Source organism: Alosa alosa, chromosome 6, assembly GCF_017589495.1.
Source record: "Alosa alosa isolate M-15738 ecotype Scorff River chromosome 6, AALO_Geno_1.1, whole genome shotgun sequence".
NCBI classification, from domain to species: Eukaryota; Metazoa; Chordata; class Actinopteri; order Clupeiformes; family Clupeidae; genus Alosa; species Alosa alosa.
This window is the reverse complement of record NC_063194.1, coordinates 15,817,167-15,830,625: the sequence shown is the minus strand read 5'-3', so window position 1 is coordinate 15,830,625 and position 13,459 is coordinate 15,817,167. Positions and strand designations below refer to the sequence as shown.

At 41.6% G+C, this 13,459-nt stretch overlaps 4 protein-coding genes across 5 annotated transcripts; 2 read left to right on the top strand and 2 right to left on the bottom strand.

Annotated features, from left to right (window-relative positions):
• Window positions 1-548: 548 nt before the first annotated feature.
• Window positions 549-1,181, bottom strand: nog5 (noggin 5). The gene has a single exon (XM_048245004.1). It carries the CDS (start codon window positions 1,179-1,181, stop codon window positions 549-551), a length of 633 nt encoding a protein of 210 aa, XP_048100961.1.
• Window positions 1,182-3,006: 1,825 nt separating this feature from the next.
• amdhd2 (amidohydrolase domain containing 2) lies at window positions 3,007-7,869 on the top strand. Its single transcript, XM_048246329.1, has 12 exons — window positions 3,007-3,217; window positions 3,427-3,553; window positions 3,671-3,807; window positions 4,101-4,240; window positions 4,582-4,636; window positions 4,947-5,156; window positions 5,389-5,477; window positions 5,683-5,827; window positions 6,180-6,287; window positions 6,393-6,461; window positions 6,739-6,840; window positions 6,954-7,869. The coding sequence occupies exons 2-12, from the start codon at window positions 3,471-3,473 to the stop codon at window positions 7,025-7,027; spliced, it is 1,212 nt and encodes a 403-aa protein (XP_048102286.1). The 5' UTR covers window positions 3,007-3,217; window positions 3,427-3,470; the 3' UTR covers window positions 7,028-7,869.
• Window positions 7,870-7,943: 74 nt separating this feature from the next.
• On the bottom strand, window positions 7,944-10,155 carry jmjd8 (jumonji domain containing 8). Its single transcript, XM_048246330.1, has 9 exons — window positions 9,970-10,155; window positions 9,647-9,739; window positions 9,449-9,497; window positions 9,260-9,356; window positions 9,067-9,135; window positions 8,815-8,934; window positions 8,525-8,592; window positions 8,283-8,417; window positions 7,944-8,167 (listed from the first exon to the last, which is right to left on the bottom strand). Exons 1-9 carry the CDS (start codon window positions 10,065-10,067, stop codon window positions 8,087-8,089), a joined length of 810 nt encoding a protein of 269 aa, XP_048102287.1. The 5' UTR covers window positions 10,068-10,155; the 3' UTR covers window positions 7,944-8,086.
• Window positions 10,156-10,483: 328 nt separating this feature from the next.
• antkmt (adenine nucleotide translocase lysine methyltransferase) lies at window positions 10,484-13,281 on the top strand. 2 transcript variants are annotated; one of them, XM_048246331.1, is made up of 7 exons: window positions 10,484-10,588; window positions 10,730-10,770; window positions 10,938-11,101; window positions 11,260-11,364; window positions 11,529-11,669; window positions 12,282-12,332; window positions 12,515-13,281. In XM_048246331.1, the coding sequence occupies exons 3-7, from the start codon at window positions 10,940-10,942 to the stop codon at window positions 12,704-12,706; spliced, it is 651 nt and encodes a 216-aa protein (XP_048102288.1). In that variant the 5' UTR covers window positions 10,484-10,588; window positions 10,730-10,770; window positions 10,938-10,939; the 3' UTR covers window positions 12,707-13,281. The 2 variants fall into 2 exon arrangements, with proteins under 2 accessions (XP_048102288.1, XP_048102289.1); XM_048246332.1 differs by lacking the exon at window positions 10,730-10,770 and having other exon boundaries at window positions 10,498-10,588.
• Window positions 13,282-13,459: the final 178 nt, after the last annotated feature.

Below are 13,459 nucleotides of genomic sequence, written 5' to 3'. Positions count from 1 at the left end.
AAAATATCATATTTGCTGTGCTGTGCTGTAAAGTATTTGTGGGTTAAATGAGGTTAGTTCAATCGAGGTGAAAACTCAGCAGTTCAAACATAATCTTACATCAGCTGTTTTAGTATACCAGCATAACTCTATACAGAGGATTGACTCAATTTACAGAACAATAAAGCTAAAAATGTTCAAACAATAGCACTATACATAATATGTCTAGTCATTGTCAACATGTCCCACTGAATACTTGGCCATATTATTCTATGGCAATGATTACCATGCATTACAATAGGTGAACCTACAAAAATATTAACAAGTTTACACTAAACAAATATTGACATAGACACCATGCATTCCCAACTTCTTTGTAATGTGAACCATCTTGACTTGAGACACATTTAAAGGCCGATTCATATGATATGATTCATATGATGCTGACAGTAAGTATTTTTTACAAGGAATAGTGGCCCTTGTGCTTCATTTATTGCAAGTCACCATCCACCGTCAGCTCTGCAGCAATGTATTTTAACATGTTTTATATTTCAGACAGCCAATGGTGTTCAGCACGAACACTCACACTTGGAGATTACGGGATACTGTACGTGGATCCAGTAGCAACGCCGGAGCTTGGAAGAGCCTTGGCAACGCCACCGAAGAAGCGTGACGTGAACAGATCGATTAGGCTTGCAGTACATTCCCTTTGGTACAGAGCATGAATATTTGCGAGTGCAACGTCCTTCTTTGATGTAACGTGGCCAGAAGCGCACCCCGAGGTCCTTCCAGACTGGCAAGACGGGGCAATACGTGTGTGCCCAGAGCCACCTGCGGAATTTCTGACGGTTTATTTTGTTTATTTTGAGACGTTGGCCGTACATGCGGTCATTCAAGTTCAGCTTTCTCAGTTCACGCGGCATGTGTCCAGTGAGACTGATGCGTGAATGTTTTAGGGATAGATTTCCATGAGTCGGTGGACCGATCGACATTCGAGTGGAATCAAAACTGTCTCCAAGTTTGCCTTTCAGGTTTGGCACAGAGAGATCTTCCTCAGAGGGTTCCCCATCGCGGTTTAAGTCCTCCTTCAGATCCAGCACGGGCAGGTGATCACTGGGAGATGGACGCACCCGCAGAAGATACTGGGACACTCCAAAGCGCGCAGTAAAAGACATAAGCGTGAGCGCAATATAAACTCTCATGTTGTCAATCCCAAAGCAGATGAAACATAAAAAGCGAAATACATGCAGACTGAGCAAAACCAACAATTCTGGTATTTTAAAAATAGTTTGTATAACTTATCAGGTCTTTGCGCCCTGCATCTTACTACCTCTCTGAATTACGGTTATTGGAAAGACACTTTTAAGAGCTAGCCACAGCCACACCTTACGTAAAGTAGAAAACCTAATATCAACTCTTTAATGAAGTCTTTCAACACCTAAAGAAATGTCAAAACATATTGAATGAAGCTTTTATCCACCGTCGTGACGGATTCCCATAATGTCCTCTGCTGCGCACTTATTTATTTAAGGAGCAGCGAAAGGGCGTGTCCTCAGACGCTTCTCAGAGGTACATGACTGTACCCCTCTAAATTTGACAGATCTCGTTCACGGTCCGCCCACACGGTGCCAGAGGAGAACAGAAGGGCACCAAGTCTTCTTAGTCCACTTTGATAAGATCATTGTCAATGTCCAAGAATTCTAGATTACATTCCTTTGAATTAAATTAAATCTAAATATTCCAAATCTAACCTCATTGCTTTTTTGGTTTGCAGGCCAAAAAAGACAAATATTTTTACCATAACATTAAATAACAAAAAAGACATAGGCAGCTAAGTAGGGAAAGCACAAGTGCTTCTGATAAAAAAAATGTAGCCTATCAGTTATATAGTTATATCAGTAATATACAATGTGCCACTTGCTTCATTCATACATGTAGGCTACTAGGTTGTCCAAATTTTGAAAAACACCCCAAACTATTTGGACGGAACTGTGCAGTTTGGTTACCTTAATAATTTTCTATCGTCCACCAATTGCCCTTGAAGCATGGGCTTTGATTCCTGCTATGAGAGTTCCTGAGAGTGATTAAGCTTTACTTCCAGTCTCATTCAATTAGTACAAACCTGTTTTAATAATGTAACCGATATACATACATTTGACCCGCTGTTAAGGCATTTAGGGTATAGTCTACAGGGCATTTTGTGTCAATAAAAACTGATTGTTTGATAAATAAGGCCTACTTGCAAACTACAATGTTATATTACTGGAAGTAAACATGTTAATGCTGGCCAAATATTTATAAAACTACTGCATGGTACTGGCAATTTACTCCTTAGAGAGGAGCAGAGATGCAACAAAACATCTCACTTCCCATCACAAGTGTGAGAGTGTAACACAGAGTGTGTGTGTGTGTTTGAGGATCCTTTTTTCCCCTCACTGTTCCGTCATATATTGGCCAAATGACGCAACTCATCACATTTAATTAAGCTATTCAATTAGCTCAATGTGTCACCTCTGACCTGTGGCAAACTCTTGCTGTAAGGGTCTGCGTCAGTGAGAACACACACACACACACACACACACACACACATAATAACACTAGCCTATTATTCATAAATACATGTTCTCTAATTATCATCATGTGTGCAAAAATGCACTGACCTAGGGGTCTGTTCCTTTTGTGTCACTGACGCAGGTGAGTGGGAGTCATAACCAGGGGGGTGGTTGTCTTAGAGAGCTGTCAGTTACTGTCAACTAACTCCAAAACGCCTCCTTCATCACCCACACCCCACACGCACGGGCGCGCCACACACACACACACACACACACACACACACACACACAGGCTTAACACATTTAACAGCCTTCAAACACGGCGCAAATATGTGGCCTAAAGGGGGAATGCTGTGTTTATGTATTTTTTCATTAGGGAACGCCCCCTGGTCAGCTGACTCTGCGCGTGACACACGACTCTCCTCATTTCCTATTTGTGCAGATCCGCGCGTGCCGGGAGTGTTTTGAGGTGAGTGGCTTGCCAGCCAGCCCTTAGCCTGTCTGACTTGATGAAACCTAGTTTGACATATTATCTGTTTAATTCAACACGTCGCCTCCGAAGACAAGCTTCTATCTTTGTGGAAGTAGCCTAATGCATTTTCTACTAGGCTACTGTGATTTTGGGACGCTATGAAATCCCGTCGCACTGAAAACGGTTTTGAACAAAATGTGTAACCTATGAAAAGGTGATCTGTAGTTGTTTCCCATTTACATTTACCTTACCTTACTGTAACGAGTAGGCTAATGTGTTTTGAGTGTCCAGAGTGTTCAGTTTCTTGGCATTGGGGTCAAAGTCAATCTTTCGCGTTTGGGTGTGTATTGATCGTAAAGTTTAATAGCACATTCACTTTCATAGACAGTGTTGTTCTCTAATGACATGTATCATCGACTGTAGGCCCTATTTGATGTCAGTGATTGTGTCCAGGCTGGTCGCTCAGGATGCCATCTAATAACAGCGTTTCAAATGCTCCAATCACTCAGTTTATCAACTGCAGGATCCTAAGAGACCACAAGATACAGAGGTACAGACACGCTCGCCTGTTCTCCTGCAGGGCCATCTTCGAAGCTATGAGTTGCTTATGTAGGTTCTGTTGATCTATGCAGTTGTAAAATAAATATGTGTATGCTTCTATGTTTAGGGAGGACCTGTGGGTAAGGGAAGGCAAGATTCTTGATCCGGAAAAGCTGTTCTTTGATGAGAAAGGGTTTGCAGACATGAGAATTGACTGTGAAAACAGAATCATAGCCCCAGGGTTCATAGATGTACAGATTAATGGTAAGACTTTCCTACTCCTGACTAAGAATATCTTCTTATTTGGACAGGCACAATAAAACCTCAAATATACATCGCTACGTATTATATCATACTATGCTCTTTCACATTAGTGCAGATATATTTTTTTCCATTTAAGACTTCTGAATAAAGCTCATACCAATAAATGTTCATCGACAACAGCGCTCATAGTTCCTATGAAACTTTTATACATTCATACTCATCTTTCTGCACTAAATAAAAAGATTGGATATGAGAATACCACTGATAATGCAATGACTTTCTTGGCCTCGTAGGTGGATATGGTGTGGACTTCTCCCTGGCCAGTGGTGACATCAGTGGCGGCGTGGCCTTGGTGGCCAAAAAGATTCTTGAACACGGCGTCACCTCCTTCTGTCCCACCCTTGTTACCTCACCTTCATCTGTGTACAGCCAGGTATCACCAGATCAGTACCTGGCTCACTTTCTGACTTAATCAGGGAATTCAATGGGCTCCTCATTAAGGGCAGATAATGAATAGTCTCTACCCATTTTGTTTATACATTCCTGACATCAAAGCAATAACTTGGTGGCTGGTACACTCAATATCATTTGAGCCCAACAGTATATTATATAAGTATATATAACAGTATATAAGGCCAGGACAACATGACATGGCAACTGGTAGTCATCATATACCCACAGATATCTGCTGTAGCCTGTTACAGACATGAAAATATGACTCACTCATTCAGTTAACCTGGGACTCACACACTCACCCACTCCCCACACTCTTAGGTTCTTCCCCAGATCGAAGTTCAGAATGGAGGTGTCTCTGGAGCAGGAGTAATTGGTAAGATTGTGGAACTAACTTCATCCTCTGCCTCTTTTTCTAATCTCCACAGATAGCTCAATCTTCTCTTTGGCACTACTGCCGAGTGTAGCATTTCCATAAAAAAAAATAAAACAAACTGTCACATTTTGGGTTGGGTTTAATCATTGTGCTTCATGCAACTTCCCTCTGAGATTTGTGAATTGCAAAGTATATTATTAGAGAAACACTAAAGCATAGGCCAGGTTTAGTACAGTCTATTTATTTTTTATTATTTTTTATTATTTGCTGCCATAATCTCCTCCCACAATGTTTATAATTCTCCCCTTAGGTGTGCACCTTGAGGGCCCCTTTATCAGTGAAGAGAAGAGAGGTGCACACCCGCCAAAATTCCTGCGCTCCTTTGAAGCAGGGGTAACTGATCTGCTGGAGATCTATGGCAAGTTAGATAACGTGGCGATGGTGACACTGGCACCTGAGCTAGCCAACAGTGGGCCGGTGATCCAGGAGCTGGTGCGCAGGGGCATTACTGTGTCTGTGGGTGAGTGAATAAGAAGGTGACTCTTCCATGATGCCATTGTTATTTTATTTCAGTGTTCTTTGTTGCCTTGTAATTGTCCCTTTAATCTAACCGTTTGACCTATTTTTGACCTTTTTAATATTGTATAGGTTGTTCAGAGGCAGTCCCCTTTGCTCTTTTCTACACTGATTTGTTTCAGCATATTGAAAGCTCACATTTGTGGATTTTGCTTTTGAACCTTTTGTCCCTTTAGGCCACTCTATGGCTGACTTATCTCAGGCTGAAGAAGCTGTGATTCAGGGGGCTTCCTTCATTACTCACCTCTTCAATGCTATGTTGCCTGTAAGTCATGGCACATTAACATAGGGCCATCTCAAACAATATAAATTTGCCGTAGTTAGCCATAACAATTTTTCCAGTAATAGTTTTCTGCTTACTGTGAGATGCGAGAGAACTGTCTTTTTTTGCCTCTTCTCTGTAAAAAAAGTATTTGGGATTTTACAAAAAGATGTTATGGTGTGTAATTGGTTTACCCCTCTTGTCATAGTTTCACCATCGGGACCCAGGCATTGTGGGATTGTTGACTAGTGACAAGGTGCCTCCGGGACGGAGGGTTTTCTATGGAATGATTGCTGATGGAATACACACACACCCCGCAGCACTGCGTATTGCACACCGAGCACATCCAACAGGTGCACACGCATGCACACATTTACATTAAAGCACACATATACACACTAAAGGAAACACACTTTTAAAACTACCAGTATACATACTCTCACTAAGCCCTCATGCTGATCACAACTAAGGTAGCACAACTACCGATAGATCCTCCATCTGGAGCACATGGCAGACCTTCCCTTTTTCTCGTCATTCAACAGTAACATAAGACAGCCTCCCCCCACACATGCATGGACACACACACACACACACACACACACACACACATACATATATATAACAGCTCCTGGGGCACGACATAACAGCATTCTTATTATGTGTCAGTCTTGATATAACGTGCGAGTCTGTGTTTGTGTGTTACAGGGTTGGTGTTGGTCACTGATGCTGTTCCAGCGATGGGTCTTCCTGCTGGTCGCCATACTCTTGGCCAGCAACAGATCGACATCCAGGGTCTTCATGCCTATGTGGCAGGTCTGTGCCACCTGACTCTAACATACAAACTTATTACCAGCATAGTATATCACATCCTATATCGATGTGACCATTAATAGACCATTTATAACTCTTTCACTACAGGGACCAAAACACTGTGTGGTAGTATAGCTACAATGAACATGTGTGTGAGACATTTCAGACAAGCAACAGGTGAGTGTTTGTCTGTATGCATGTGTGCACATTAATGTATGCACACACACTGACAGTACTGGTACATCTTTTTTTGTTAGCAAGGACTTTAGAGTGCTACGCTGATAGTGCTTTGCCCTAAGATCTTTGATTGTTAGTGTGTAATAGTTATAGGAAACTCTTCACTTTACGTTAAGATAGTCCCTTGCCGTTCAGTATGGGAATAAATCCCTGTAAGATATCATGTGAGAAAGGTAACCAGCTGTTTTCAGCTGGGCTGTCTGTGGACCGTTGGCAGGCTGCTCGGTGGAGGCTGCCCTGGAGGCTGCTTCTCTCCGACCTGCAGAGTCGTTAGGGCTGGACCATCGCAAGGGAACACTGGACTTCAACACTGATGCAGGTCAGTCGGGATGTGTATTTGTGTCCGTGTGTTTCTGGCTCCCTGGTATGCTGTGTATATCCCTTATACACACATAGTAGATTTGATCAAGATGTATGTTTGTGTGTTTACAGATTTTGTTGTGTTGGACGATGCATTGACGGTCCAGGAGACCTATATTGCAGGCCAGCAGGTCTGGAAGAAATGAATTGAAAGGGAATGTCCAGCAACACTACAGCAGGCCTTCTGCTGTTATATAATTGAGCAGTTTAGGCAAACTCACCAGGGAGCTCACCTCAACCTAATATTTACAAACACAACACACACAGGGGTTACACGATAAAGCTAGCAAGATTAGTGGTTATGTTGTTTAAAAAAAAAAAAAAAAAAGATATGGTCCAATTGGGAAAACAGAGGTGAACATTCATGGCGAACATGTTTTTTTGTTTTTTGTACAAAAAAACATGTGTAAACATTTCAGATTGTTTGAAATGTTACTGTTAACAAAAGAGGTGAGCAACAATGCAATCACCACTAAAATTGGCCTGTTTGTTGAATTTGAATACACCTCTGGCTTTAGGCTCATCACACCTCTAATCTTGTTCTTTGTTGTATACCCCTCAGATGTGTGCGTGCGTGTGATTGATATATCATTGTGCTGAGGGACATCTCTCGGACATCCAAGTCTATGCAATGAGGGCATTTCTAATCTATGTTCACATTCTGGTGACTGATATTGCCTTTAGTAGCAATCTTTGTTAACTAAGGAGGTGAGTCAGGTTGAATGAAGCATAAACCACCTACCCATCCTAATGCTGACTGGGCTGCTAAACGTCCCACTCAAAGTACAGCCAATTTGTATTTCAGAGCCAGTGCCCTTTCAAGTAAATGAGATGGTGGTCTTTCATTCCCACATAAATCCATATGCTGTAAGGTGATCTACAGGCATGGAGTTTTTATGCTCATTCTTTGTCAATGTGACATTTACGCAATTCAGTATATGTGTATCATAGTTGTTTTATGATTTTCATATAAAACCTTGACCACATATTTTGTGGTAAGTTTGTGAATTCTTTAAGCAGATAATATGACCTCCACACATGTCAAGAATGAGAGCTATGAAATTGGTTATAAATTGAATTAATTTATTTTGCAATTCAGTTCTGCATAACACACATACACATGTTCTCATTGACCCATATGCTCATAAACACACACACACACGTCAGTAAGTTTTGGCATGGACCCATTTTTGACAGGAGAGAAGTTAACCAAGGAATGTAGAGATGAATACACTGGTGTCCAGATTCAGTGTTGCATGCCACCAGCGGTCAGGGAAATAAAGCACCTAAAGAAACATAAAAAAGACATGCACATAGAAAATAATTCAGAACTAAAATAAGCTCCACACGTACACACATTTGGTCTTGGTGTGACTGTGAAATGTGTATATCTGTCCTAACCTCCCCTGGCCGGATGGTGCACTCCAGAGGCCTCTGTTTGATCCCCAGGCTTGGGTAGGACTGCCTGACCCAGGTCAGGGTGGTGTGATTGGGGTGGAACTCTGGCTGTTCATCCGGAGGGTACAGGAACCAGCGCTGAGGAAAATGTCACACTCTTCAAAATAAAGGCAAAGGGCACAAGCCAGTAGGCTATGACTGACCAGGCCAACACTCATGATAAATGACTAGTGATATGTCTATACCTTACGGCCATAAATGACCTCAGAATAGCCTGGCCCGTGCCAATGAAATGGAACACCTGTGCCTGGACCTGTGATAGAGAAAAGAGAGACTAAACTGTAGCATCTGAAAATCATCACAGCAAACAATAACAGTGCATGCAAAAAGGACAATCACTTCACCTGGATTGCTCGAGGTGGACAGTAGAATCATGATTGAAGTGATTTTGTTTTTCCCCTCTTTGTCAGAAACAGAGGTTCAAGAACAGAACCGTGTTTGCTAAAAAAGACTGAGTCAAGAGTGTGTACTCTACCTGCTATACCAAAGCTGTATGCTGGGCTGGTGTAGGGGATTGTATAAGGGGGAGCATTGTACTCCGCAAACAAGGCATGCCACTCAGTGAAGTTGTTGTCTCCGAAGAAGTATAGAGTTTCTGAAACAAACGCAAGGAACGCAAAAGTACAGCTTCCATGAAATTAGTCACATAAAGCTGGCCAATGCTAAAATTGTTGGCTGACATGCACACACACATGCAAACAAAGGTACATCAATGTGAGACACTGACCACTTCCTAAAGAGTCCACAGACTGAGGGGTCAGCAGGAACTTAACAAACTCTTCAAAGGTAACATCAACTGCAGAGAGAGCAGAAAAAAAATAAAATGTGTGAGCAAAGCAAAAGCAAAGTTTTTCTTTAAGTTGCCAATATCTACCATGCTTCACTGATGTCCTTTTGTTGTTTAGATAGATAGAACCAACCTTTCCTGTAGGAATGTGTGTTTGCTGTGCTCAGTCTGACTGTTTTCTCACTGTACTCTCTAAGAAGATTGTACTTGGAACACATGAATTGGAACCTCTGGAAATATCACAAAGCAACTCACTATGAGTAAGTAAGCCTACTGTAATAAGGATATAAATTATGCAAAAATGAAATCCCCCTTAACTTACTGTGTTGTCATTGATGCCTCTGAGAATCACAGGCTTTGTGTAAGCATATCTGTAAAAATAGACAAGAAAAAATAAACACAAGTAACTATTTCCTAACCCTTAGCTCAGTTGCATCTCAGTTATTGATTGTTGTGAATGAAAAGGCATATTAGACAAAATAATATTTTCTTCAGAGTTTGGACCGTGACATCTGCTTACTGTTGAAGAAACTGTGAGTATGTAAGAGTCGTTTGGTCCTCGATATCGATGTTACAGGGCCCCTCGTCTGTGAGGCTGTCGCCTCCCGATGACCTGTCAGAAACACATCAGGCTCATCGAACTTCATGCAGCGCTACACAGATCTGGCTAACATGCTGCGTGCTGCATGGACACAGTCCGATCTGTATGCGCTACATGAAGTCGCCTATTAAAACACAATGAAGACGAATGCTGCGAACAAGACGACGTTATCGTATGCTAACTGGTTAAGACTTTGCCAGGCATGATTTGTAAGCTAAGCTAGCCAATTGTTTTGAACTCACCAGCCACCGTCATCGCCAGATATTTGCTCGCTCTCACGTGCGACCAAAAGCGAGGCCGCAAGAAGCGATACAAATATAGATTCTACTTTAGGTCCCATATGTCAACTTTGCTCAAACATATTTCGTGACTGCAACATGTACATCCCCGTCAGAGGAGGATGGACCAGGATGCTTCATCAACCTCCAGCCCGCAGACCAATGAACAAAGGCCACACCAATCAAGGGGCGGAACTTTCGTTTCTCAACAAGAAATCCATAGAACTTGAATCGGTATCTTCTTACAGCCTTCATACATTCAAAGTGTAAAAAAAATAATAATAATAATCCAAGCTTGCAGCGTACTATTTTAACTCGACCTTGAGTCTCGAGTCTTTTAGTCTTACGAATATTTTATTTCATATATTTTATAAATTCTTAAATATATACCTATTTATACAGAATGCATGCAATCAATCTGGATGATAGTGCACAAGTTTTCGCCCCACTCTCATACATAGTTTACAGACTTGGTCGGAACACAAATGCTTCACTCTGTCGGGAGTTACGGTATGATTTCGGGATGGACCGAAAAGCTTGCTCCTGAAGGTTAGCAGAGCCCGTCTATTAGACATTCTCTAAGGTTAGTAAAGATTTCAGATATGCAGATAGGCTATTCCTATTCCTGCAAATGTTGTACAATATAGAGACTGGTACACCGACTAATTTAATGACTAAATGTGCTAAATGTATGAAATATAATAAACTGCATGCTCATCCACAGAGTAAACACTGCGGTGTGACCATGGTAGTAACCGTGCAAAGGTACGTGTTATTACGTTAAATGTAATTAATTACCATGTTATTCCAATGTCTTTTCAAAATGATCGAACGGCTTGTCTAAGCAAGGAACACATTGATCCTGTTGACATGTTTCTCTACAGTTTAACTGAACCATTCAAAGTGTTCTTCCTCTTTTGCCTTTATTTAAGACATGGACACAGACAGCCCAGATGAATTGCTCTCAGAGTTCAGAGAAAGGCGTCTGGGTGTTTGGGGTGTCCTGCAGGTCACTGCTGGAACAGGATTAGCTGTTTATGGCATGTGGGCTGGGATCCTCATGCCAGGGTTCCGCAAAGTTCCTTTAAAATTGCAGGTAACTCGATTCACTATGCAACAAGGTTATGTGACACGTTAAAGTTACATTAAGGTTATGTGAGATGAATGTACAGCATGAGGTGGTTGTCACATTTGTAATTGCATAATAGCATAGGGCTAGCTGTATGTATAATCACACACTCTTTCCCTTGTCAGGTGCCTTACTTGCCAGCTAGCAGGGCGCAAGTGCGGAATGTGATGACATTGCTACATGGAAGATCTGGAGGTGTGGCTGATCTAGGCTCTGGAGATGGAAGGATTGTGAGTATGAGGTTGTCATTTAGTCTGCATGCATTGAACAGCAACCTATGTAGATACAGTATATGTTAAGTGTCTGTGTGTGTGTGTGTGTGTGTGTGTGTGCGGTGTGTGTGTGTGTGTGTGTGTGTGTGTGTGTGTGCGTGTGTGCACATATATGTGTGTAGGTACTGGAAGCCTATAAAACGGGGTTTTCTCCTGCTATTGGCTATGAGTTGAATCCTTGGCTCGTGCGGCTGGCTAACTTTCATGCATGGAGAGCAGGGTACTCTGGGAAGGTATTCTATCGCCGGGAGGATTTATGGAAGGTACGTCAATATCTTGTGATGGCTCCCTACAATTTTCTATGCATCCACCATGGTGTCCCTAGCCTGGTTTCACCAAACCCATTCACTTTGTGAATAGGGTCTGGGAATGCTTGAGGAAGGTTTCCGACCATTGCATTTAAATGAACGTAAACTTAACATTGACTTATGTTATTTCCTACTAATATATTTACCTTTGCTGTATACATTGGCATATTCTCCGAGCTGCAATTCTTTGATCTTTGCTGGCATTGCTACTACCGTTTTATAGCTTTATTTAGCTCTACCACTGCCATTTTCAATTTAAAAACTGTAAGTTATCCCCTCTGGTCGCTGACTGAGTCACCCTCCTGGGAAACATTGATACAAAGAGCATTTCCAGACTGATATATTAGTTAGAAAAATGAACTGGGATACAGACAGGAGGAGCCAGGCTGCTACATGGCTTGACTTTTGGGGCATTAATAATGGGTGTCGGCACAGTTAGTATGATTCGGCCATAAAGCCTCAGTAAATTAAAAAATATACCTATCTCTGTCTGTTGATAATATCATTGGTCGTTGTTACTATAATGTGACTTACTGGAGGCTGTTCTCCTTGTGTATGTCTTTGCAGGTTGATCTCTCTGGATGTAAGAATGTCACAGTTTTTCTGGCTCCAAGTGTAGTAAGTCCTTTGCTGTTTCAATTTTGTTTTGTCAAATCCATATTTTATTCTCTTCCTCATTCTTTATTTCATCCCTTTCTTTCTCTCTGTGTGTGTGTGTGTGTGTGTGTGTGTGTGTGTGTGTGTGTGTGTGTGTGTGTGTGTGTGTGTGTGTGTTCACTTATACCTGGGATGTCCTGCAGCTCACTCTTCTGCAGGAGAAATTACTGGCAGAACTTCCTGATGATGCCTTGGTTGTTGCTGGCCGCTTCCCTTTCCGTGATTGGACACCATTTCGAGTGGAGGGAGAGGGTGTTGACCGGGCCTGGGCTTATAATATGCAAGCCTTAAGACAACACATACCCGGAGAGGACAAAAACTCTTTACAGTCCTGAAGCAGAAGATGAATCTAGTGTCAGCTTCTGTATAAATAGGATGTATATCAGCTTGTCACGGATCAATGTAACAACAGATTGCTAACATCCAGCAATAATGGAATGTAGTAGGTCACAGAGCATGAGGCAGTTGTTTGAAGTTTTAAGTCAGAATTTGTGCAAGCAAACAGAGTTATGACACTTCCACTAGTTCTCTTTTCCTCTGAAATTAATTGTCAGCCAAATGTGAGCTCTTTTATTGGTTGTTTTCAAGCATGTTTTATAATTATTCAGTAAATATATTTATTAACTTTTATCAGTCTTTTAGAATGAACTGTTAGAACCTATGGTGTTTTCGGATACGTTGAGTTTCATTTTAGGATACATGTGGTGCCTTGCCTTTGACACTGTGCCTGCAATCTTGGGTTAGCCACTTCCTCTGAGACAACAGAGGACTCAGAAAAACGAGCAAAAAATGGAGCACAGTCAAAACTGTACATGTTATAATGTTTGTATCTTTCTTAAAAAAAAAAACCCCTCCAGTCTGATGTGAAAAGTGGCCAATAAAATATGTCTCTCGATGTGGGAAATTAAAAGCCTTCTTTTTGTATAAATTCCATGAATTTGCTGTATATAGAGAAACTGCACATACATGATATTTTACAAAACATTTTTATACCACACGTTTTATGTTATTTCCTGATTTGTAAAAGAAGCATGAAAGCTGCAAAGTAGAACGATGAAGGGCCTAATTTGCTCTCTGCGGCTGTGCTG